General features: G+C 42.8%; 1 protein-coding gene across 10 annotated transcripts in view; it reads right to left on the bottom strand.

The window, feature by feature from the left end:
- The window catches only part of DOCK10 (dedicator of cytokinesis 10), a 168,916-nt gene that overhangs the window by 82,025 nt on the left and 61,303 nt on the right, over positions 1–25,588 (bottom strand). For 7 of the 10 annotated variants that reach the window (XM_026109667.2, XM_026109660.2, XM_064516904.1 and 4 more), the window contains exons 2-5: positions 21,767–21,886; positions 14,089–14,178; positions 4,515–4,597; positions 190–262 (exon numbers count right to left, since the gene is read on the bottom strand). In XM_026109667.2, coding sequence (XP_025965452.2) covers positions 190–262; positions 4,515–4,597; positions 14,089–14,178; positions 21,767–21,886 — 366 coding nt within the window. The remainder of the gene's footprint in view (positions 1–189; positions 263–4,514; positions 4,598–14,088; positions 14,179–21,766; positions 21,887–25,588) is intronic. The other 3 variants (XM_064516907.1, XM_064516902.1, XM_064516908.1) reach the window with 1 other exon arrangement.

Here is a 25,588-nt window from a genome sequence, read left to right as displayed (position 1 = left end):
AGACAAAGCTGTTCCATTAAATTCAGTTATTTAAAATGTGACATATTTTAGAGGCGATAACAAGCTTCCATTATTACTCTTCATTTGATGTAAAAGCAATAAATAACCCTTCTCGGGGGGGGGGAGGGGAGGGGAGAGGATGACAAAACAAAACAACCAACCAAACCCCCCCCCCAACAGAATACACACCTCATCTTTATCCACATCTTCATGATCAACTTCAAAGGAATGTGAAGGCAGTTTCTCTGGTCTACATTCATTCCTGCCAGGAGAGGAAAAACATGCTTTTTTGTTTGTTTGGTTTTTGTTTTTTTATATAATTGGCAATAGACTATTCATTTAATGCACCTGGGATACAACCATCCCGACTTCCCAAGACATCTTCAATATCCCATCCCTACTGCTGTGATTCTATTAGGTCCTTTAAAAAAAATCATTACAGCTTCCAAAGACAGCTTTTATCTCAAACGCACATACCTTGTTTGCCAATAATATGAAGCTGTAACAGTCCTAAACCCAAGATAAGATCGTTGCTTGTTCTTTTCTCTACTCTTCCATGACACAGAGAGGCAACAAAACCAAACAGTTCCCAAAGAGATATCTCATTTAAGGCTGTCAAATGAGTGAGGGCAAACTGTAAGCTTCTTCTAACCAAGAAAAAAATTAGAACTTTTTGCTAAAGGCTTCTACAGTTCTTCAATATTTCAAGATTTTTTTTATATACAAAAAAAGTCTTAAAGTGAATTATAAAAATACACAGATGTCTTTTTGATGCAGTGCCACATAACAGCTTCATATTGTAGACTGCTACCCAGCACTGAATACAAAAAAGCAAAGCACTTAAGCATTTGCCTAACTTTAAGCACGTAAGTAATTGCACTGAGGTCTGAAGTACCAAGTTGCAGAATTAAACTTTAACAGCCAAATACAGAAAATAGAATTTAAAAGATATTTTAAAATGGACAAATCCCAGATTTTTTCTGTGGCCTGAAAAGCATTAAAATTGTTTTCAGATTCTTGGAGATTATAAATCTCATCTTGAAAACTTTTAACTATCAAGTGAAAGCCTACAAAAGTTATGTTAAACTGCATTATTTATTAGGAAGACAGATATTGAGAGAATCTAGTTTTCCTTTAGCCAGACTTCAAAGGAAGGAACGCAGCAGCACTCTGTCCTGTAGAAGGAAGCCGACGCAAGCAGGAGTTTAGAAACCATACCCCATAAGCAAGGCTCTTCTCTAAAGTTAGCTAACTTCAGCCCACACTAGCACATGACATGAAACGCCTCTAATTACTTTTTCCTTTAATCTTCCTAATCTATGCCTTGCGTATGAATGAATAGAAAATGAAAAATGGTCTCTCTTGCTTTTTTGCAGTGCCGACTTCCCCTTTGCCTTCTCTGTTTTAAAATCAGTTTTATTGTGACTTTGGTGCCCTACCATAACTGAAGCCAGCACTCCAGGAAAGCCAGGAGAGCGAAATGTGTGCAGGCAAGAGAAGACAAGAATCTTTTATTCTGCTTTAGTTTGTTCCGTTTTCAGTGTTTATTTAACATAATCAACTAGTTAGTTTGGCTAAGAGGAACCTTTGCAATCAACTGACATATATGGCATCCGTAAAAGTTAATTTTTGTCATGGAAACCCATTAGAGGTTTTCCAATATAACCAAGCAAAATTCCTAAGAATCCCCCCTGCACACTGCGTTTCCTAGAAGGCAGGAAATCCTCCTGGCCTCTCGGAGCAGCTCCGAGATGGCACAGACTGGGCCACTGACACTGCGGGTGGCAGAGCAGGCAAGCTAAGGAGGAGACGCACTGTGAGTAGCTTGGGACAGGAGAGCAAAAGTCTACGTCATGAGAAACGGGTTTTGTAAAGGAGTTTCTTCAGCATTTTACAGGTATTATGAATTCTCTCTCTACAAACCAGTCCCCTGAATGAATTCAGGCTGCCTCACGTCAAAGCTCCAGTAAGTTATCATGTTCTACATCTGCAGCCACCAGCAAAATACCCCTATTTGCACATTTTAAAAAAGCCTGCCGATCCAAGGTGCAAGTCCGCAGCACCACCAGCACTATCTCCAGGGAGCCAGGCGGACCCCCTGCAGAAGTGCTGCCTCGCTGACCGCCCGCGAAACGCTCACCCACTCAAACCCTCCGTGCCATTCTCCTTAGAGGAAGTTTCTCCTGTCCTCCTCTTGGGTGGAAATCCTTTCAGGCAGGCAGATAAAACGCAATAAAATCAATCACGTTTATTTGGTGTACTCTTTTTCGCTGCCTGCTGCCTCTGCCGACCCACAGAGAAATGGAGAATTCCAAGAGAGCAGCCCTGAAATATTTACCAAATGTTGCAGATTGTCACTCTATAAATGACAGCAAAAACTTTGCTAGTGACTCTTTCTGTTCCCACACACACTGCCACCACAGCACACACACTAAGCGAGCGCTGTGCTTCCTCCACTCCTTGTCTTGCTCAAAAAGCAAGAGCACACCAGAGCAGAGCACGAAAAACAGCGAAAAAGAGGTAGTGAGAGCTCAGAGAGGGGAATTTAAGGGGTAGAAAGATCTGAAGAAAAATTTCTGAGGAGGAACACACTTAGAAATAAACTAAAGCAACTGCTAAACATTCTGGCTGTGCTGCTGCACACTGAGCCCTTCCTGGTGTTAGGGACCCGAATTCAGGGGGATTACACTGTGGACAGGTTCAGTTCCCAACGCCCGCTCCATGTGTTTTTGTGCCAAATTGCAACCACTTCCCCATCAAAAGGATCAGTATTCAGAAAGCAAATTCAGACATCTGAATTAATTGCTATTAATCAGCATGGTGTATGACAGCGTGAAACACTGCCTGTCCTCACGTATGAGCGAGGATGAAGTCCTTTCAAGGCTGCTGAAGGCTGCCGAGCTCCAGTTCACGCATTTCCACATGTGAAGCCCCCCCCCGAGAAAGATCAGCACAGCATTGGGCAAGAAGAGCACTTTGGCTGCAGTAGGATGGGGCATTTTAAACGCTGCACCTTTTTCATGATGCAAAACTACATGCTTAATGCTCATCCAAAAACTTCATGAAGTTAGGCAGACTCTAAACCAGCTTTGTTTAAGGCATGTTAAGCGCAAAAGCCATAGCAACTTTCAGCAAGCAAAACAGACACTCTTGCTGTAAGTTTACTTCTGGAGCAGCAAATAATGCTGCATTCAAAACATCCCTGAGTGCTGTGCTCTGATAATGTAAATAAGATGTTCAGTTATGATCCCTTACGTGCGGGGCTAGGGAAGGAACATCCGAGACACCATAATATCTGTGGAGCATGAACTCATGAAAGCAAAGTCATCATATTAAAATAACCTTCACAGAAGAGGATGTACATAGCTGTCTGAAACATACTTTTGCGCAGAGTAATGCAACCATGTCTATCAAATGCATATTTCATAAGAACGAAGATGCTTTAGGTTAAATGGAAAAAAATGCTGTGCTGCAAATGTTCTTGAGCACTAATGCATTATTTTCTAAAACAATTAGCAAAACTGCTTTTAATGGCTTTTTGTATTACCATATCCACTGTTCATGAAAACACTGACAAATGAGAGGAGCGGCAGATCTGAGAGAAGGCTTACAGACAAAACCCACTGAACACAGCATCTAAAGGGACCATAAGAATCAGTTTATCAATTCCTGCAACAATGGCTTAGTACCAGTTTCCATTCTTACTCCAACTTAGGTCTGGAGCACTCATTCCTGTAGTTGGTGTTATAGACACATAGCAATCTTTTGCATTTAGTATCATGATTTTAATGACTTGAATTCCAAGAAAGGAGGTGGTAACACTGCTCATTTTGGCATCCTGTGATTTCACTAACTGCTCTGCAAAACAGTCCTCAGAGTACACGTTCCCACCCAGAAAAGGGAGTATGGGTAGAAACCCCTGCATGAAGGAAAGAACACCAAATTCCTCATTTCCTCCCGCTCAAGTCGAGGAGAGTCCTCTCCCCTCAGCGCCTTTACATGGCCTCCAAGCACAGACAGGACGAATGCCTGCACAGGCACCGGCACCTTGCTGCATCCTTGCATCACTAGTGCTGTACCAGTGCATGCTGCACACATGGGCCCCGATTCTTCTGTACTGCACAGCTAATAAATCCTTAAGTGAAATCTCACTCCTCTGTTATACAAGGCAACTAAAAGGAGAATTAATCCCAGATAAAGGTGACATTTATGCATTATTAAGGAAAACAGAAAACCAGCTTTCCTGTATCAACTGTGCTTTGAATACGCAAATACACTGTTAAAATTTGAATCAGCACTAAACGAGTTTGTTGATACTAGTGAATTCTGCAGAGTCTTGAACTTTTGCTGAAGGACCTTTTCTTCCCCTTTTTAAAAATGCAAGCCACTATAAATACGGTAAAACAAGCAGAGCATACAAGACACAAGAAAGTGCAAATATGGACACAGCTCAGCAAAATGACACAAACCTAAGAGGAAAAATAAAAAAAAAAAGAACTTAAGCTAGGTCTTACTGTGGTAAATGTCGAAAATCTCCTGAATACTGTTCATATTTGTAGTTCACGATGTGCCACTGGGAACTATAATATTTACAAGCCTGCAGAGAAAAGAACAACAACAGAATTACTACAACTGTTTGGACTCGGAAAAGGCTACAGCGCAGAGAAACATCGGAGGGGCCTTTCAGCTGGATAAGCACAAATTCTTCCCTTTTACAACCAAGTGCATAGTTCTTGAAGGAAAGAATTTCACACGTTCCCACATTTTGAAACACAATTTCCCTTTTAAATCAAATGCACTGAATCATATAGGAGGGAAGGGGGTGGTTTGAAAGCAACATAACATGCTTTACTGATTCTCAGCTCCCACTTCGTAGAAAGTATCATTAAATCATGTTGCTAATGCCTCAAAAGATACTACCTAGTTCAGGCATGACTTTCTCCATGCACATTAATTATACATTTTCTCTTTGCAACCCATTTCATTACCGAAGAGTTGTACTGTAAATACACTCACCCTACTCTTCTTACTCCCCCTTGTTGCAGCACGAGCCCTCTACTTCCCCTCTGCCCTTAAGGACCAACCTTCATCCTCTTAACACCACTCGGAAGTACATTAACGGGACTACCATTTCTCACCTGAGTCTCATTTTCCCCTCCACACAGAATTTGCTCTGTACTCTCACTGTCTCCTGGTAGTTCTTATTTTCCAAGAGCTTTTAGCCCATTTTGCACCTCTCTTCTGAAATTGTCCTTAATACACCCATCTCTCTTAAATAAGGAGCCCAGACCTGAACGCAGATTACACTGAAGGGTATTGCTATGCTGTTGAGGAGATCAGAATAACTGTGTGATTTATTTTATGTGGAACTTTTAGCAACATAATTAAACATGGTACTACATTTTTAGATGCAATAAGATCACATTATTGATTTTAGCTTAATTCATCACTTGTTAAATTGTTCAGTTTGACAAATACGGCAGACATAATGGTGAATAAGAGCATGAAGCATGCACATTTATTGGTAAAGTACACATCTACAACAAGAAAAAGACACAAATATTGTCAGAATTTCCAATAATTCTAGCTACAGAGTGTAAAACACAAACTAATAACTGTATGGCATGCTGAAGGATTTACACCAATATTGTATTTTTTTTTTTCTCCCCACATCCCACTTCAACAGTTGCACCAGTCCATGCAAGGACAGGAGAAAAGAGGGAAAGATGCTCAAAACCTAAGAGCAGAAGCTGCTTCCCAAGATGATACGGAAAAAGGAGGCACATCATGAAGGAAAACGGTGGAGAGCTATGGTAGAGAAAGCAGCAGCAGCATTAGGGAGAATTCAAAGTGGGAACAGGAAAGACGATCTTGCAGAAAGGCACAGCGAGGATGAGAGTCCAGCAGACAAGGAAAGTGGAGTGAAAGATAGATCAAAAAGATTAAAATACAAAAAGCTAAGCAGAAAACATGGCAGAAAAGGCAACAGACAAAGGGACATAAGTTAGTGGTGCTCCGGCTGGGAAGATTCACCAGCCCCTTCTCATGTTCCCGGGAGTCACGGCTTGCAGAGCAGGCTTTGCCTCAGAGGGGACTTATGAGCCCACTGGAGCAAAAACTGAAATGGGCTGAAAACTTGAAGGTGGCATTTTCCTAACCATGCAGAACTGGCTTAGCAAAACTCCTTTTAAAGTCTTGCGTAAAACACGCAGCACATGCGGCCACAAATTAATTTAGGAAAGTCGTCCAGGGTGTGATCACAATCTTTTGAGACAGCTTTACTTGTTTTAGCATATGGAAGAAAAAAAAAGCAAGGAAGGAGATGCAGGTATATAAGCAGTTCTCTCCCATATTAAGATGAACTGAATAGTTCAACACAACCAAACTGCAGCAGTTATACTCAGAATGAATCTAGAGTCTACTTTGTGGTCTGATATAAAGCCTGATCATCTTTCAGATACAGGATAAAATGTGACCATTAGACAATACAAAAGAACACAATAATTACAGATTATTGCAAATGAACATACTACAACTGGCTTGAACTCTGACTAATGCCAGACTGTACCTCGTAGGGTCAGGTGAAAAGCCTATGCACGGCACCCATGTTCCTACACCACTCCCATTGGGAAGGGGGCACTTGGACCTTCAAATAGAGCAAGACTTTGTTTCATGAATCTTCAAAGGACTCGATCATTCTTGTATTTGTGTGAGATGAGACTTAGTTAAAAGTGTTTGATACTCACCTGGATTATAAGCATGCTCCACAGGAGCACCATGTATTCTGCACTGCATGTGCCAGTAAAAAAGCTCATTCTGTACGAGGATGAGCACAGACCCTCTAATTCACACTTCCCTTGCTTTCTGCTTGGCAAATGTAGAACAATTGAACATTTTATAGAAAGGATCAATTTTTCCCTGTGGCACTTTCATTACTATCCTATTTAAAAGATACAATTAATGCTTGCAGATAATTCAACACAGACTTATGCAAACACTATAGGCTTTTTACTGATATGGTCAAAAAATTATTGTGAACAACATATAGAATAAGCCTCAGTATTTTAGCTTATAACTATAAAGGTTTATTGTGCTCCTCCAAGAAAAAGCCAATCAAAATAAAAATCAAAGAGGACAAGCAGCACATTCAAGTATCATTCAGTGAATCCACAAGAGGCAAGCCAATTCAGTGCAACAGCTAATGCTGCCCTCCAACTAGCTTGTTGTGGTTGGAAGCGATGACTATTGTAAACCAGATATGGTTAAAATAATAATAAAAACCCCAGCATTTTCTCTTCGGAATATCCCAACTAAAAATCTTATACTTCTGCTGATTGTATTAACTTTTAAATATTTTTTATTGCAAATTACTGAATTTGATAATGAGGAAAATGCTGAAGATCTGAGTAATGAAGAAAATACCCGCGAACCTGATTTCAGGAGCAAAGAAAACCTTTCTAGAGGCAGAGATTTCATCAAGAGGCCGGAATCAGACCTTACTCTTGGCAAATAAGGAGGCACCACTCCAGAGCACTGTTTAGCTCGAGTGGAGTGTGGGGGAGGAAAGATATAGATGGAGCAATGGAAGCAGCGGGACGTGGGAGGGCTGGAACACATTTGCATGAACTTTCTTATTCCACTGCTGGCCAGGCGGCTGTGCAGCCCGTTCCCAAGGGGCCTATCAATTTCAATTCATTTCCTTCTCTTTTTTGTCTTTTTTTTTTTTTTCTTTCCTTTTTCCTTGCCCAGCTGGCCTAATTTTTCCTTAGAGAGACAGATTACCCTGCAAACATTTTCCACCTGCAAGTCCTCAGCTCTTGTTCTGGCAATGACAGTGCGATGGCTACCTCAGGGAAAGGGGCACTTCATAAAGCTGTGCCCTACAATGCAAATCAACCTTTTGGAGAAAAAGAGAAAAAATAGGAAGCAAGAGAAACAACTGAAGCAAACGCCTAACTCATACTTGAAAGCAAGTAGAGCTCCTTTTTTCCTTGCTTATATTCTCTCTGATACCCCCTAGATGGGCAGTCTCGAGGATTATAAGCACACATGTAAGAGTCATTCCTGAAAGAGCCAGGCCTCTTGCAGCAAGACAGCGTGCACAGAGGAGTCCTGCCGCTCTGCTGGCCACTTAAAAGCGGCTATTGCTGAGGCGGAAAGCAGAAGACGTTAAATAGGGAAGGGCAAGGCAACGCAAGAGTTTGGAAAGATAAGGCAGGATGGTGGTGCGCTGCATGCGGCCACAGCACCGAAGGGCAAGCTGCACGGAGCACACTCAGTGCTCGGTCTCGTGACTGGGGACACGCATGGCACCGGTACAACAGCCTCCCCAGGCATCCCCCCTCCCTTGGGGCAGCCGAAGGACACTGCGCGGGCACGCGGGAAGGTGGGACGCGCTGCAACTACCCAGCCCAAAATTCAGCCACCTGTCGCAGGTTAACTCCTGCGCCCGCACGCCTGCGACCAGCACGGCGGCCTCGCTACCAGCTGCAAGCAACCTGCACCTTCAGCCACGGCTCTCAAAAACTACCTCCAAATTAGCACAGTTCACATCCACAGTAAAGTACAGTGAGACCGAAGTTCAACAAGCTGAAGTATTAAGATACGCTATTTTAAAACAGTAGACATTTTAAAAATATTTACCCCTTCAACTATCAAAAAACCCACAGTCCTTTAATAATATACTTCACTGTCCTGCTACAGCACTTCTTTAAAATATTGAAGACACCTAGATTCTAAAGTTGGGGAAATCCACCCTGTGATGAACAGCAGCAAAGCTTCGGTTCTGACGCTCGCCAGCTGGAGCTCCTGCTTTAACGTGACTTTGAACTATGTGAGAACAATCAAGATCAGCCTGTGGACAAAAACGCTCGAGGAATCAACGGGATTGGCACAGAACCACTTTCAGTTACGATACAGAAAGTTTAAAGCTGTGACTCTTTTAATGTTATGACTAATAAAACTCTTGCTTAATAACTATTTATAGGTCCCATAAAGAAAAAGTGCGACATATCAAACGGAGAAATCCTCCAGATGCACGACAAGGGCTCTAAAAATTTATTACAACTAACAGCCACAACTCCTGCATCTGGAAAGTCTGCACAGGACAGTTAAAAGGAATACGTACGAACACTGTGCCTACAGCAGACAGAATGAAATGGACACCATCCATTAAATGAAATTTCAGTGCTGTTACACTTTCCATCCTGATGTAGTGCTTTTCAGCCAGCAGGATCCCTATTGCTCTAAAGATGAAGTGTGAGGATTACAATTACACCCTCAGATGCAGAGATGCCAGTACTGGGATGCAGAAAAGCTCTCTGGAGTCCCAACAGCTTCCCCCAGCAAGCTGCTTTCTTCATTGTCATCCAAGTCATCTCCATAAGTTAAAACACCACAACATGACGTCAGGGTCATTAGACAGGCATAAGTCACCCTGCAGGCTGTGCAAGGAAGAGGACAGTTTCAGGCGGAGAAGCAGACAGCTATTATTATACTCCATTGTTTATCTACCTCAAATTCCCTTGTTCAGTCCCATGAACAGATAGCCAGGTGTCCCGTACGAGACACTATCAGATCACACATGCCTTTAGTAACTAGTTTGTCCTCCTAGGCCTTTTCTAACAGGTTGCTAAGATGACAACTGCCTAGACGTCCAAGGTCTGAAGGAAGTCGTGGGCTCTACAGTAGCTTGTAAAGCTGCAAGTGTGCTCAAACACAGCTTAAGAGTACTAGCAGATTTCTGATGGAGACAGACCTAACTTGAAACTTGCATCAGTCAGCTGTTTGATGACATTTATGAGCCCCGAATCAGCCCTTTTGCACTACAGTAGGCTACATACCTCAGCGAACAGTGGAGGAGTGCACAGTAGACTCTAGCACCAGGATTTTAGGAATGCAAAGTGAACTCCACCACCTTTGCTAAAATATGGATGGGACCACCAGCGATGAGAGCTTTTTATATACCATGAGCTGATCCAAAGCACATCAAATCACCAAAAGAGCCCTTCCCCAAGCAGCCACAGCCACTGCATCTGACTCGTGAAGCAAAAGGGTAGGTCAGGAGGTACCCAGGCTGCTCAGGCAGGAGGGAGGAGACAGCTGCTCAAAGCTATCCACCATTACACTACACAAAGCAGGGAAGCTTCTTCAGCAAGCTGCACTGTCTTCCTCCTACTTTTGCACAACTCCCAGCATACCCCCATCATCCACATGGCCAGCCCCTATACAAATGTTCTTCCTAAAAACATGTCCAGATAGCACCTATCATCTCTGGTGAGAGCATCAAGCTTGAAATGATTTATGAAAGGATAAGGAGAAACTAATATTTACCTTACAGATTTTCTTTCATATATATCTAAAATTTCATATATACATAAGAATAAGATATACAAGTTTATATATATAAAACGGTGTGTGCACACATGTGTATGTATATACAAATACAAATGTACACTGATTTGCTGCAAAACATTATGGGATTAAATATCTTGCAATTATTAGCTTAAGTTCCTCAAACAAAGTATAACTTTGAATTGCAAAATACCCTGTCCTCTAACACTTCCAAATGAAATGTGGGGGAAAAAAAATTTAGGATTGCCATTTGATCTGCATATTCAGGAATACAGAGTTGGGAAAGGCTACATTAGGAACATTTTCATGATCTAAAAGGAAGAATCTTATTTTGTTTCTTACGGAGTGAATGTTTCTATTCGCCAAAACAATGGACCACAAAGACAATGCTGATTGCTATAAATACACATACCAGACTCTGTAAGGAAGAGAAAACAATTCAGAACTTGAGAGAAAACTGAATGGTACAGTACTGCATTCAAGACCATTAGGAACGCTTAGGAAAAATAAATGTTGAAAACTTATTTTTTTTCTGGCTTTAAAAACATCTGGAATCTTCACTATTCTTGGAACCTGATTTAGTTACTCAAACTCCTCCAGCCTAAGAAAAGAAAAGGTGGAAAAATCCAAAGGAAAAATCTCCTAAGAGCATTACAGCTATAGGAATGCTAGATTCACAAAGTATTATCTTTGGAGTATAAGAAATACCAGTTTCAGTAGAAAAGAGAAGGTTAGAGGTCTTGTTTAAAGTAAATTCTTCTATCACAGTCATTATCATAATATCTGAACATTAACCAACAGGACTTCGACTGAAATCTGTTACAAATCTTCTCTGCCTGGTAAGAATTGTGTATGATACAATGCAACATCATCAATACAGCGTTTGTATATGGCAGATGGTGCATTATGGTCTGCTCAGTTCCAGGAGGGAAAGGCATAGCCTGGGATCAGCTCTCAAGGAAGTTCTCTCTCCTGCAGTCACCTGGAATCTGTGGGATTTCCACGGTGCCAGAGGAAGTCCAGTTATCTACCACCCTCATCTGAAACCCTAGGAGAGGCTATCTGACAAAGCAAGAAATAGGTTCAACATACTCACTGCTGCATCTGATAACATGTACCAGTGGTGGTGTGAGCTAACAGGAATTTAAAAAGCACCTAAGGCCCAAGTAAACTGAATTGCTGCAGAGTATCCAAGAAGTGATGCAATGGTAGATAACCGAGACCATGCCATTATCACTCAAAAAGGAACAGAATTACCCTGCTCATAGATGACAAAGATATTGTTCATGTGACCTATTATGTGATAGTTTTTGGTTACTGAGAAATCTAAAAGCAGCATTAGAGTGCTCATTTGGCCAAGTTAAGGCACAAACCTTCAACTACAGATGGACAACATCAAGTACTATCCTCTTAAACAGAGGCAACCCTCTTAAATGACCTAAGGGTACTTTATGGATAAGACCACCTGACCGACACCAAATGCCCAGAGGGATGAGATGGAAGGAGATCACTGATCTGGGCTGTTGAAGCAGTTTCAAAACCATTTCTTCATATGACACAGGATGAGGATATTTAGTTTCACCTTCAGCAGCAGACCCTTCACTTGCAGTTAACTGACTCGCTCCCTTTCTTTGTGTGGCAGCTTGCTAAACTAGTAAGAGGGCATAGCATCCATTAACAGTCAGAGATAGCTGTCACCACCTACAGAGAACACCAACAGAGAACACCATCTAACATCAGTTAGATGAAGCCGTACATTGTCTTTGTATAGCTTCTGTAACAGCCTGATCAGAAATCAGACATTTGGTTCTGGGTTGCAACTGGCTACAGTTAGTTAACTACATACAAGATGGATGCTCTCACTGATCATGAGACCACTGTGTACCTGAAGAAAGACATGAACAAGATGTTGACTTTTTCACAGCTCTAAAAAAAGAAGTGAAGGTCACAGACTCAAGTCTTGCACAGTTGTCCAGAACTGTTTAACAACCACTGAACACCAGTCTGGAACACAAGCAGACTGTTAGTGGGTCAAATCTACACTGACCTAATATAGGTTTGTGCATTTGCTGCAGTGGACTAATGACAGACCTTCACAGCACACGAGGCTGTTTTGCTTCATTTTGGACTAGAAACCACTTTCTTCCTGGAGCTTAATTTCCTTTATATATAGCTTTGGCTATGAGGCAAAGTGGAACATATGTATTACTACTATAAAAGTGAGTCTTATCCTACCATTATTCTATGTATAGTTCTAGTTCTGTAGCGCTGTTTTTTCCATTGCTTTGCTCTTCTGCCCCCCCCTTGGCTCAGTGGTACTGCAGAGAAAGCTAATAGTTCTGTTCAATATGCATTTTACCAGGTTGTCATTAGTATCCCCTTGGAGTATTCAGCTGTAATGGTTCCCAGATACCACGCACTGTGTTCCAGTTTTAGATCCACCACCTTCCCTGCAAAGCAGTGAGGACATGCTGGCCTTGCAGCCTGTGGGACCTTAAAATAAAAAGCAGACCCCAAAGTGTTGAAAGGACAGGGAGATTTCTGGGAAGATATATAACTCCCCAAGCTTTCTTATCTTTTAACCCGACTGTCAGATTAAGAAAGATGGCAAGGTTCAGACGATTTGAGCTGGCAGTAAGTTGTTACTGCTCTTTCTAGACTTACTGCTGGAGAGAGAAATAGAGCGAGCCTGTAAAATGTCATGTTGCATAGAATTCAACAGCTACATTTCTGCCTAATCTTGGATTTTATTTTTTCTAACCTCTAGGTTTGTCTGCAACTGCATTTTCCTCAACAAGTTATCTTGCAGTTAAAGTGCATATGAAATAGGCTATACTCATTCAAACCAGAAAGCCAGGTGTGCAATCTATGAAAAAAGACAGAACACATGCATTATGGGATAATTAAGTGCATGCAATTAAATCCCTTGTAGAAGCTGGATGAAAATTTGGTTCCATATATCTGTTTTGTTAGTGCAAATAACTGGATATATTTTACACTTACAGTAAAAGAGAAGGTTCAGAGAGCTGTCCAAAGTAAATTCCTATGAACAGTGCAGCCAACATCTCCAATGCAAAGGCCTTCAAGGCGATAAAACCACCGACAATGAGAAGTAGCCCTGAGGTAGCAGGAAGAGCAAAGCAGAACCTCCCCCTGCAGCTCAAAATCAGGCACGGAAGTGGGACAGACTAAACTCTTGGTAAAGCTAGAGCAGTTAATCACTCCTAGTTGGGCTCTAGTTGCCATAGAAGAATTTTGCTTGCACTTTCTATTACAATGGTGAATAGGCTTCAGATACTGACAGTAGAATATAAACCCCTTTCAACTGTTCCTCAGATAGCGATAACATACATTTCAGGAGAAGATACACAGGCAAACAACATTGTAATAACTCTTAACAGTTGCAAAATAGTGTCAAATAGCTATCTTTTTTTTGGAAAAGTATCAATATTTTCAAAGTGCAAAGCATTCAGGACACCAGCAGTTAGCACTCATGTAAAGTTACCAATTCCTGCGGACTAGCAGTGACAGGGAATGCAACTGGAAGACAGCAGCCTGAGGGGCAGATATATTTACAATTTTTTCTAGATACAAATATCCCAGAACAAGCATCTGCACACAACATGCTGTTAAACACCTGAGCAATATTAAAAGAAAAAGATATTCATCATTAAAATAGCAAGCCTCCCCCAAAACCTTGGTTTTATTTAAAGGACACACAGAGTAGGTATTTACCTCTTTAACAAATAAATTTTCTGCTTTTTGTTCTGCATCTTCAGGTACAGAAGGATAGAGCGTCCTGATTTCCAACGAAATTGTGTCTGTCTGACAACAAATAATAAAAAAAAGTTAGCCAGAGTGAGAGAAGAATGGTTTTGTCTCACAAAGAGGTTAAGAACCAGTATTATTATGGCTTGCATTTTCAGGTTGTCATGCAGCCAATACACATGCACGTCAACTGCAGCCCAACTCCCTCCCACACAGACTTTCCAATACTATCAGCTAAAGCATTAATTACAAGGAAGAGCACTGGTCAAATGGATTTCTGGGAATAAGCTTGTGCCAAGCAAACTTGCTTCAGTCTCTGATTAAAAAAAAAAAAAAGGTCATTAATGGATAACATCCTAATTCTTAGTAGTATCCTCTCCGAACGGATATACTCCAAATCCCACTGCCTTACATGCTTCCCTTCTGCCCCTCTTCCCTTTTCAGCAAAGGAATGTGGGAACAGAACTAAAAGTTTTGACGTTTTTGGAAAGAGAAAAGTAGAGAATAAAGTCAGCCCTGATAAGATGCAAAATGACTGCCGCAGGCCAGCTTGACAGCAAGGGAGCTAGCGGAGCAGGGAGCAGCTTCCCAGGCCAGCTTTTCCAGCAGCAGGCCCAGCACACCAGCGGGGGATCTACGTGGGACTCGGGATGGACGTACGACCCCCTTTCAGCAACAACGGGCCCTGCACAAGCTAAGGAACCTCTTGAAAAGCAGCTCTCGACTAAGCTGGTTTGTCAGGACCCTGGCGAGAAACCACAGAGCTGGATCTCCAAGAGGTCTCCACAACGGGCCAAACTCCCCTTGGATCCCACCAGGCCACCAGCTGGGCTCCTCTGCGCTGACAGCAGCACAGGCAGCTGCCCCGCAAAAAAGTCACATGAGGGGAGGCTTTAGGTACTTGAAGTTAATCCAGATACGGCCCACTTGTTTTCTAGGCTGGGAGAGGGGGAAACAGACACACAACCCAGGAGACGGGATTTTGCTCTTGGTTACGATGGAGCGACTCTGCTCGAGGTGAAGGAGGAATGAAACCAGAAGGAATCTGCTCTTGCAGCTCCTTTTCTCCCCAGTTATGGATTAGCACGTGATTTCTGGGGAAGGCCTAGGGCATACGGCTGGTCCAGGAGGAAGAACTGCTGCTCAGTAATACCACCAAGCAGCTTGTAGTATCCACTGCTGAAAGCCCACAGAGGATCTGCTTCACAACCCAGTCTCCGACTAGAAAGTGATTGTTTTTCTGTACATACCACTGCATAAATCCAAGCGCACGGACTCTGCATGACAGTTACCTGGCTATTATTGACCCAGTTTTTCCTTACAGCTTAAACACAACATGCTAGTTCCCCCCATCGCTTTCCATATGAGTAATTCTGAAAGAAAAGCACCTATCACATCGACAGATGCAAACATCACGGGATTCCCCAAACTTTTTCTGTTTCATCTGGATAGCTCAGGATACAATGCGGTTACAACACTTCTGGTCCTACAAATAACCATGGTGCCTCCCTTTTCCGTAAGCGGTCCCGAGAAGGCTACGTCCTGGGGCACAGCTGAAACCCCCCAACGTCACGGGCCATCAGATGCAGCTCTTCGCAGCGCTGGGGCCCAGCTACCAGCAGCCACCAAACACGCACGCCGCCATCCCATGATATCACCACTGCTAAAGCTCAGCTGCTATTTCCAGAGCTAATGCAGGGCAGGAGGACACACAGGAAGAGATCTACGACGGGCTCCAGACCTAATGGTGAGCTGCCGGGGTGGTGACTAAGCTGCAGAGACCAACGGCCTCTTCTGCTTGACCACAACAAAACACATCTCCCCCACATACCAGGCAGAAGATAGGTTTTAGTATTTCTTCCCGTTAACATCTATAGTAAGCTGTATTTTTACCTAACACACCGCTTCTCAGCAACTGGTATCACTGACAGCTAAGTCTGCTCCTTAATGGTGTCATCCTGCCTCCAAACAAAACTGTGGCTGAAGGAGAAACATAACCTAAGACAACTGTTTCACATGCAGTCATCTCCCTCACTTTTCTTAAAAAGATTGTACTTGAATGAATGAAATATAGCCATACAAAATAGAAAAATCAGGTAACAGTGGGCATGTCTGATTTGCAGACTGCCAAATACCCTATTAAAAACTTGATCTACTGAAAGAATAGACTTGGGACAAAAAAAAAAAGTGTATTGTTATATTTAAACTTGTTTTAAAAATTACAAAGTACTTCCCTTCTGAGAATTAGTTATGTTCAGACCACTAGCTGCAAAAGGTCTTGCCACAAAAACACTTCCTGTTCAAAGCTGATTATTTCCAAAGTTAAATGCTCTTAAAGGCTGACAAGTCATAGCATTTGCTCACCAAAATATTTTTACTTTAGAAAACAACTAAATATCAAGAATGGACTAAATGCTAAAAGGGTCATAAAAAAATAAAGAATTTTATTTACAGAATTCAGCATTTGTTAATGTGTTTTAAATGCAGTCCAATTTTATTAGTGCTCAAGCAATCGTAGCAATTGTATGTTCGAGTGAGAAGTCAAAAGGCTATCTTTAGTTTGTACATGCCAAGACTGTGATAATCCATACTGAGTTCCGGAAAAAAAAATCTATTCTGGATAAATCTCCTATATCTAACAGTTTCTAGCATTCAGCCAGACTGTTTTATTTGCATAAGCTGGCCCCAGGTGTTTGATCAGTTTTAAGGGGCAACTTAATTAAGCACCCTCTCTTGCTACATTCACTGAAGAGTATTTCTACAGAGAAAGCCAGATGCTGATATTGCTCCTTATTAACAATTGATTAGGAATAATGTTTTCAGACAGTGCACGCTTCCTGCCGACACAGTGAGTTTAGTATTTGAAAACGGAGTCCAAACTCCGTTAGCCAGTTCAAACATTTTCACTCTGAATCTATCCTAATAGCTTTCAGTCTGAAAACATGTTACCAGTGGTTAAATCTTCAGACAGATGCATCAAAAATGATTATATTTACTTCCTGAAGAGGCCGTCCTTCTAAGATAGCTAACCACACACAGGCAAAAATGGTCATATATGTTAATGCTTAGATTCAATCTCTCTTAACGAAAAGCTGCTCAGCCCCACTTTCATCTAAGTAAACAGATTTACTTAACATTAGTGAGAACTGTAATGAGTTAGTCCATTAAATTAAAAAGGAAGGATATTACGGATCTTTGCTGTACAAATACCAAAGCACGAATGCTGCCGCTATATGGGGGTCCCCACTGCCAGTTTCAGCTGTCCCAGTACCGATCTCCCGGAGAGGCAAGACGCAGGGTGCAAGGCGAGGGGAAAGCAAGCACAGTGCATGTTTAAGGACAGCCCTAATACATGGCCCATCACTCCCGGGAGCACGGTTAGTGAGAGGCTACACATTGCTCAGGTAGGGTTTGCTTTGCTGGCTGCTGCAGCTCTCTTTTTAGATGGTTGTAGTAGCTTCCTCCACGTCTCCCTGCCGTCCACGCTCCTGCTACCCCAGCTGCTGCGACAGCTGGGCACGTGCGGGTTGTCCATATCATACTGATCGTGAGAACAACAGGCTCATCTCCGCTCTTTTAGGGGTGGGCAGATGCTGCCTGCTGTATGTGGAAGTGGGAGATGAGTAATCTGCTGTTGAATAGCTCACAACCCCACTACAACATTCCCGACCTAAGAAATAGCAGTCAGGTTTCGGGGCTAGGCCAAGCGGGCTGCAAGCCCCTCATTCGGGGCTGTCCCGAGGGCACGCGTGCCCTTCTACGCAGGGACGTGCCGTCCCTGCCCACTCTCACCTTAAAGATGCACCTGGTTCTGTTGTGAACATCTGCATCCACAGAAACAACTCTTGTCCCTGCATATTTAGATCCTAGAGGTTTCACAATGCTAAAAACGGGGAGGTTGCAACTCTTCCCCATTCTGAGCTAAAAGTCTGGAGACGTTCACACATCCTCTGAAGGAGCATACCGGCACCGCATGATTTAGCCACTCCCCTAAGGCCCCTCCAGCACGCGTAGGGCATCCACGTGGGCTTTCAAAAGCCCAGGAGAGACAGAAGCACAAGTCCGACTGAACTCTAACGGGAGCTGCACTCCCAGCTTACACAGAGAAGTTTCACCACCTCACACCTGTCCTCAATCTCAGAAATGAATTTTTCTTTCTATTGCCTGTCTGATTTGAACCTGCAGTCATACTTACACAATTAGTTTCAGAAAGTCTGATTTGCATTTTTAAACAGAGATTTTTAAAACGAAAAGGTGGTGGGGAAGAAAGAGGAACACATTTTCACGACCCAGCGTTTCACACGCTTTGACACTATATAAAATTGAAGTACCTATTAAATACTTCCAGCTACCCTTTTATGATACTTAACACATATTTATCCAGGATTAAACCTCCAAACAAGCAAAAACATTAGCAGAGGGATGCTGAGCCTGTTGTCACTTTAAGGGATGGGCCCAATGAGTCTATGTAAAACTTGAAGTGGAGAGATTTAGAAAGAGATTGCTGGGATTCAGGTGAATTTGGTAAGGACTGTGACATGAAGAAAGGACGAAAAAGTACCTAGGAAAGGATATAGCAAGCATTTTCCTTGAGTAAATGAAGGTGCAACTATACGTGTATCATAACAAAGCCCTGCAAGACTGAGGTGTGCAAGCACAAAGGTGCGAGACAGGCAGATCTCAATGAAGCTGTTAGGCTTCTTCCTTGGCCTCCTTCTGATAAACACGTGAGGGACAAATGAGATATAGGGATGCCAGACAGCAGCAGTCCCAGTTATTGAGGGAGGATGTGGCCAAGTTTGGGGGAAAACAGGAGGTGAACGGAGCACAGTAACCCAGTTGTGAGGCTAAATGCAAGCCTACCAATGTCACCACCAAGCACACTTACATGAGGGCACCAAGGAGGCCATGACCTCCCACCTCCTACCAAGGAGCACTGTGCGAGCTCATACTCGTGTGACAGGGAGTGGTGCAGAGCCTTCCTCCGCACGGCTGCTGCATCGCTGCACATGTACGTTTTTGAAGTAAAAATTTCCACCGGCCATTGCTTCACAGAACAGCACTGGAATGGCAATTTGGTCAAGGGACCCAGGAGCAGCTGAAAAGTGAAGCAGATCTGACACATTTTCTTCAAAGGAAACAGGAGAGTTAGCAAGCAAAGCACTGCCAGGAAAACTAAAAGTGGGACTGATGCAACTCAATGATTTTTTTTTTTTTAAAGGATTATTAAGCACAGTGGCATAAGTGAAGCATCTTTTCCCCAGTTGAAGTTAAATCAGAGACTGCATCTTGGTAATGCATACGTCTTGTGTTCTTCTGTTGAACGTGGGGAATGGAGGAACGGGGTATCAGACCTGATAGACTAAGAATTTCTTGCTGTCCCACAGACTTCTCCTAAGGCACTGGAAATGACCTACAAAGGTCTTGCGAGTGTAACTGCAATTCTCTCTGAATTGCGTCCAAAGACAGAAAGCAATCCTGGGATGAAACAAAGGATCAGATAGTACGGCAGCTATGGCAATCAGCCTGTATGTGATGCACACAGCGAATACTGCAGATCCAAAAACAGCAAATTCTTAAAAGCAGAATTTTCTCTGACATTCACTACCTCAGTTAATTATTTTGGTTGAGTTTCACTCTGAAAATAGAGGTATTTTCATACCCCATAGCCCATAGGATGTGCGAGCATACAGGCCCCAACCAGGGCTGCATCAACATTGAGCCAGGAAGTCTGGAGCAATTCTAATCATTACAGTTAAACAGTAACATCCAACATTTCCTGAGGCATTATCACATTAAATAACACTCAGAGCCAGCCTGAGCACCTCCTAATTCAGTCAAACCTGGATCTCTTTCTACTCAAATGGCTGACCCAGACTTCTGTGCACAGGTGATATTTGAGCAGGAAGGAGTAGGGCTATAAATAGACACTCTGCAGCTGGAAAACCTGCCTACTATGAAAGCTCTGCAGTCCTGTCTGGTAACATAAGCTCTTGTTACTGCAGCTGATTACAATGGAAGATATCAAAGAAAAAATGTTTTGTTGCAAGACTGTGGCCCCTAACTACCACTGTGTCTGCTCTTTTGCGAGTAAGGGCCACCTCTACCATCCAAGTACCTCTCTGGTCTACCCTTGTGTGTTTTTTTATTTTTAAATAAATTATGCAAAATTGCAAAACATAATACAGTGAAAACAAAATAGAAGTAGTTCCTAAAAGCCAGGCTGCAACTGCTAAAAATGAAGTTAAAATAAGGATATGAAAATATGATTTGATATGCAGTCAGAGGCCTTGAACAGCAGGGCATGATTCTTCTTTCATTGAGAGGCTTTGCTCCATCAACCTCAGCTCAGTTACTCTAAATCAAGGAGCTCAAGGGCCTAGTGACAACACAGAGCAAGTCCGGTCAGCTTTGTAATGCTAAATTTCAATTTCGTAAATTCACAAACGTGCAAAACGGATGAAGGAATTAATGATGATGGGGAAATGTATTCTGTTCAGTTCTCCCTCAATCCCACGAGCACGTTAACTAGGTTAATATCGCCAAGGAGATGGAGCCATTTAGTGAAACAAAGCCGTCTATTAGATTAAGCGGGCCCCACGGGACAGCGGCTGTGCCGCGAGCTGAGGGGAAGGGCCCTCACGCAGCAGTTACAGCTGGTCACCAATTGCAGTGTACTTCCATTAGAGAACGCCTATGCATCAAAATCTAAGTCTTTTAGAGAGATTGGCCGATTTTGAAGAAGCTGCTCTAAGATGCGGGCAGGGTTCCAGCACAATGTACCTGGCCACCCGCCTCGCCGGGGCTGCTGCCCTCCCGTGCTCGCTGGGCAGCGGCTGCCGAGAGGGTGCCCGCACGCCAGGGCCTCAACATCTCTGCAGCTCACCGGGCCCAGCAGCGGGGACGGAAGCCACGCAGCCCCACCACTGCGGGCTCCTGCCTCTCCAGCAGCACCAGCTCCGGTGCTCCCAGTACCCGCAGCACATCAGCACCCCCACGCGCGCTGCTTGGGGCCCGGGGACTCTGCATCCTGCATCATCAGGGACAATGTCCTGGATCTCCATCCCCACTGGAGAAGAATTTGAAGAAGTCCCCAAACCAAACAAACCCAAATCCATTCAGATTCGCCATTTTTTGTGCAACCTAGTGTCACTAACAGCACAGCCTGGAAGTACATCACAGCTGCTGTCCAAGCCTGACTTGGAGCAGAAGGCCAGTCACCATGGGCTGCTAGATTCTAGTTGCCAAATACATTAAATAGAACAGGATCAGAGAAACTGCAAGTAAATTATAGACATGTAATTAAATTAGATTAAATGGCAAGGAGAGATTCCAGCACAGGCTAAACTACCATTGTGCTGAGCAAACAGACAAGTATGTATTATGGAACAACATGTCTTGCGAGTTCCTGAAAAACATCTGAAAACAACCACGGCTTTGCACTGTATCTAATCCTGAACAGTAAATTCACTCAAAGATGAATGTCAGAAAAAAAGAACAAATTTGGTGGGAAGGGAGTAAGGAGTTACACAGAAATTAAGAAAATCTTAGAGAGGCCCAGGACAACTTTAACAGTGAAGATAAGCTAAAGAAACAGATAGACAAACCTAAGAAAAAGAACAACACACGTTTGCCTTGTACTTACTGAAAAGTCATCGTCGGGGAACAGTATCAGATCCTTAAACAGACTATCCCCAATATTTTTTTCAATCTCTGTGATAACAGCTTCATAATCCAAAGGCTCCAAGAGTTTGGGTTTTTCCTGCTATGGAAAAAAAATACAAGATCAGTAATCTCTCTATTCTCAAACCTTCCTTTTATTCATAAACTAACATCTGCTGCATTTGTCAATTATTACATCAAGGTATGAAAGGCTTCTTCCTTTCCCCCCACTCTCCCCAGCCTGCTGCAGCTGAGCTGGCTCGGATGGCAATGGTGGCAGCGAGGACGCGGGGCCAGCCGTAAGCAGCCAGTTTGACTCCGATAGCTCATGGGCAATCCATCAGCTCGCTGCAGATGCCAAAACCACCACATTACCTTATCGGTCATTCTCAGGAACTTGCTCTCCCTTTCTCTCTGAATGGAAACAGACAAATGGACAGACGGACACAATCTGAACTGAATACAGACAATACGATTTTCAGCTAATATGTTGTAGAATGAATGACCTACTTCACTACCACTTGTTTCCATTACTGTGAGCTGACTAATTTCTTCACTCTCTTGCACAGTTCCACTTCTTGAACTGTTGGTAGCCTGCGAGTGCCAGTGCGTTGTTTTCCTTGGTAATAATTCCAGTTCTCCTGGAATAAACTATTTGGCATTCAGTCCCAAGGCTTCTCTTGTCAGAAACTGGACTAGTCCCATCACAACAGTACTATTGCTGTCTCAGATGGTGGTAATACAAGACGACGCCATAAGAACAGCCAAAAGTAAATTCCCAAAATACAACCCAAAAATAAAAAAAGAGGAGCCTACCCCAAATGCTAGAACACATTAAACAAATGAAGAGCTCACGTATTAGAGTGACAACATCTGTCTAATTCAAAGACTTGCAAGTATCAGAGAAACTAAGTGAGAAATGGCAGGAGAACTGGCAGAAGGGATTGGAAAGCAGGTAAGCAGAGAGAAAAAGGAGAATCCTAGAGGAAGACAAGTACAGAAACACTTCTGGAACACTTTTTTAGTCTAATGCAATGGTGGACATTAAATGGATCGTTTGTTACCCACTGTTCTTGCACTGTGCTATCCAGAGTAATAGAAAGCTTCCCCTCCCTCTCACCTAGACCAGTACAAAAACCATGGCGTATCAGAAAAGAAAGTTGCATATCTCCATAGAACAAATGTCTCCAATGGTCCGCCTGATGCTCCAAACATATGTCTCTCCCTCTTCTGTGTTCTCAAGTTCCATTTTTTCCCTCCAGGCTTCTCCCAGCCCTTATCTACAGTCTTTCCCTACTAGGTTAAGCTGAAGTCTTCCTTTGATATTAAATGCATCCAAGAAAAGTTTAATTAAATATCAGTAACACAGCCACATAAAATAGATTAAACCACAGGGATACACATGCTCTTAGGAAGGTATTCAATTGCTGAACAGCTTATAGTAGAATCATGTAATACCTCAAGTTGGAAGGGTCACCTAGTTTAACCCCTGCTCAAAGCAGGCAAAATTACACCAGGCTGCTCAGGGACTTGTTCAGTCACGTCTTCAACATCTCCAAGAATGGAGGTCCAATTTAAAAGCTGGAGCTGTTCCTTCAACAGTTTGATCCATTAACTCTCAAGCTACGTTATAAACTTGAGAGCTACATCTCTGTATAGCTTTCAGAAGGCTTCTCTCTCTACTTTTACTGGTTTTCATTTTCTTTTTCAGTGATCTTAGTTATTTTTTTTTCTAATGTTTCACTTCCTTCCTCTATAATCGCAAAAACACCTCTTTGTGAGGTCAATAGGAAGGTCTCTGATGATACCAGGTAGTGATAACTCCAGCCCCAAATCTTGGCCCTAATATAGCTTTTGCGCAGTCTATTGACATTTGCAGCTTCTTGTCTGCTATTCACCTACAGTTTTTCCCCCACAGGAACAACTCATCGTGGTAGGCTCATCCTGCCATTTCGCCACTGAGAGCTCTCTCACTTCCTCCTGGGTTACGTTGAGTCACTGCAGTACCCTTTAGCCACAAGTTCTAGGTTTTCCTTCATTAAATTTAACATTAAATCTATTAATTATTCCATTATAGGTGCAAGTTTCAGGAAGTTAAGACTTGAAGAAAAAAAGCTCGAGTTGCACACTGACCACATCATCTCCACTGTACCAGTAATTTAGGGAATGATGACCAGGTCTGAACAGTTGAGTGGGCTTAGGCCAAGTTTAGCACAAAGGAAAACTGTACTAGTGTTATTGTTATCTTGAGTAGGCAGCCTTAGAGGAGCCACTTACAAAAACCCCAAGTAAAAGTGAAGTACACGCACTGGTAATTACGAGGCCCAAGTGTTTCACTCAGGCATTCTTCCTGAGCAGCAGTTTCACTAAAACACACGTTTTCTGCAGACAGTTCATGATATTAACATATGCAAACCATCCCTTTCCAGAACAGATAACTACAGTACTAATGAGTCTGCAACAATCTTCAGTTTTAATAAGTCAAGCATGCTATTGTAACCATAAATGCCACTCTCCAAACACAGAAATGTGTCACTACAGTATTAATCTATGTCACATGCTCCTGGGAAACTATAGAGACATCACCTTTCAAAAAAATCTTACAAAACATAACCCAAGCAAGCGACAGGGGTAGTGGCCTGCCTATCCAACTTGTAGACTGGAAAAAAAAAAAAAAAAAGCAGCTGGGGAATCCCACAAATCTTCCCTTGAAATATGGGGGATTCCCCCCCCAAAACCTCTGGCTTTTGCAGTTTCTCTCTCCACATAGACACTACCCAATTTGCCGGGGCTGACAGAACAAAGAGGTTTTTCTGCTTCCCCCTGGAAATCCCTGCACGGATGGAGTGAGCGTAGCTACGTCTCCTTCAACAGGAACAGCAAGCAGACTCATGTGCAGGTGGAGGCAGGGAGGGCTCTGTCATATTGGCCTCCTTCCCTTCAGCAAGAGGCAGCACCAAGAGCCACTCCTGAGAGATGCCTGAAACTTGGCTGGGCCACACTTCTCCTGACAGTCACAAGATCATTTCTGTGAGACAAAAATGAAACTCAAGAAAACCCTGAAGAGGAGGAACACAGTGAGCGTAAGAACATCACTGTTCCCACCACATTGGCTCTCTGGCCCTCCATGCTGCAAAGCAAAGAGTGTGATCCTGTGGAAACATCTTTAACAGAAGTTAACAGAGAAGTCTTCTGAAAAAGTTTTGCAAATATAAAATGTAACCTAATATAGGTAGATGTGACATTAGCAAAATTACCATAAAACCTTTCGGTGAAACACTGAAGCACTTCGATATCTACATTGATGTTTTTCCACTGATGCAGCGACAAATGCCATTCTTTCTTCTATGATATTACAGGAGAAGCCCGCAAACAATGCCGTACTGTATTATGATAAGCCTCATATCGGAGATTCAAACAATAATCCGTGGTCTTCTATATCCCGACTGCAGAGATAATCAAGTCCATTCACTGGTGACATCAATCAGAATATAATAAACAGGGAACCTGTCTTTACCCCTTAATTGCACCTTAAAACATTAAAAAAAAACCTCAGCATGTTCTTACAAACCTTAAGACTATGCAATACGGACAGTGACTATCCTTTGTAGACCCAGTACTTTGATTTGGCAAAGCTTAGCACCAACAAATTTTCTATTTGGCAGCCGTTCTAGTTAGTAGTTTATCTCAAACGACAGAGAATGACTGTTCAGTTTTCCTGCCATAGGCAGGCAGAAGCAGCGATGGTGGGATCAGGATATTTCTCCCTGAGAATGCTAGCAGAGATTTGTAAATTAGTAGGGCT

Source organism: Dromaius novaehollandiae, chromosome 9 (assembly GCF_036370855.1).
Source record: "Dromaius novaehollandiae isolate bDroNov1 chromosome 9, bDroNov1.hap1, whole genome shotgun sequence".
Lineage (NCBI taxonomy): Eukaryota > Metazoa > Chordata > Aves > Casuariiformes > Dromaiidae > Dromaius > Dromaius novaehollandiae.
The sequence above is the reverse complement of the archived record's forward strand: the minus strand, read 5'-3'. Positions and strand labels throughout refer to the sequence as shown.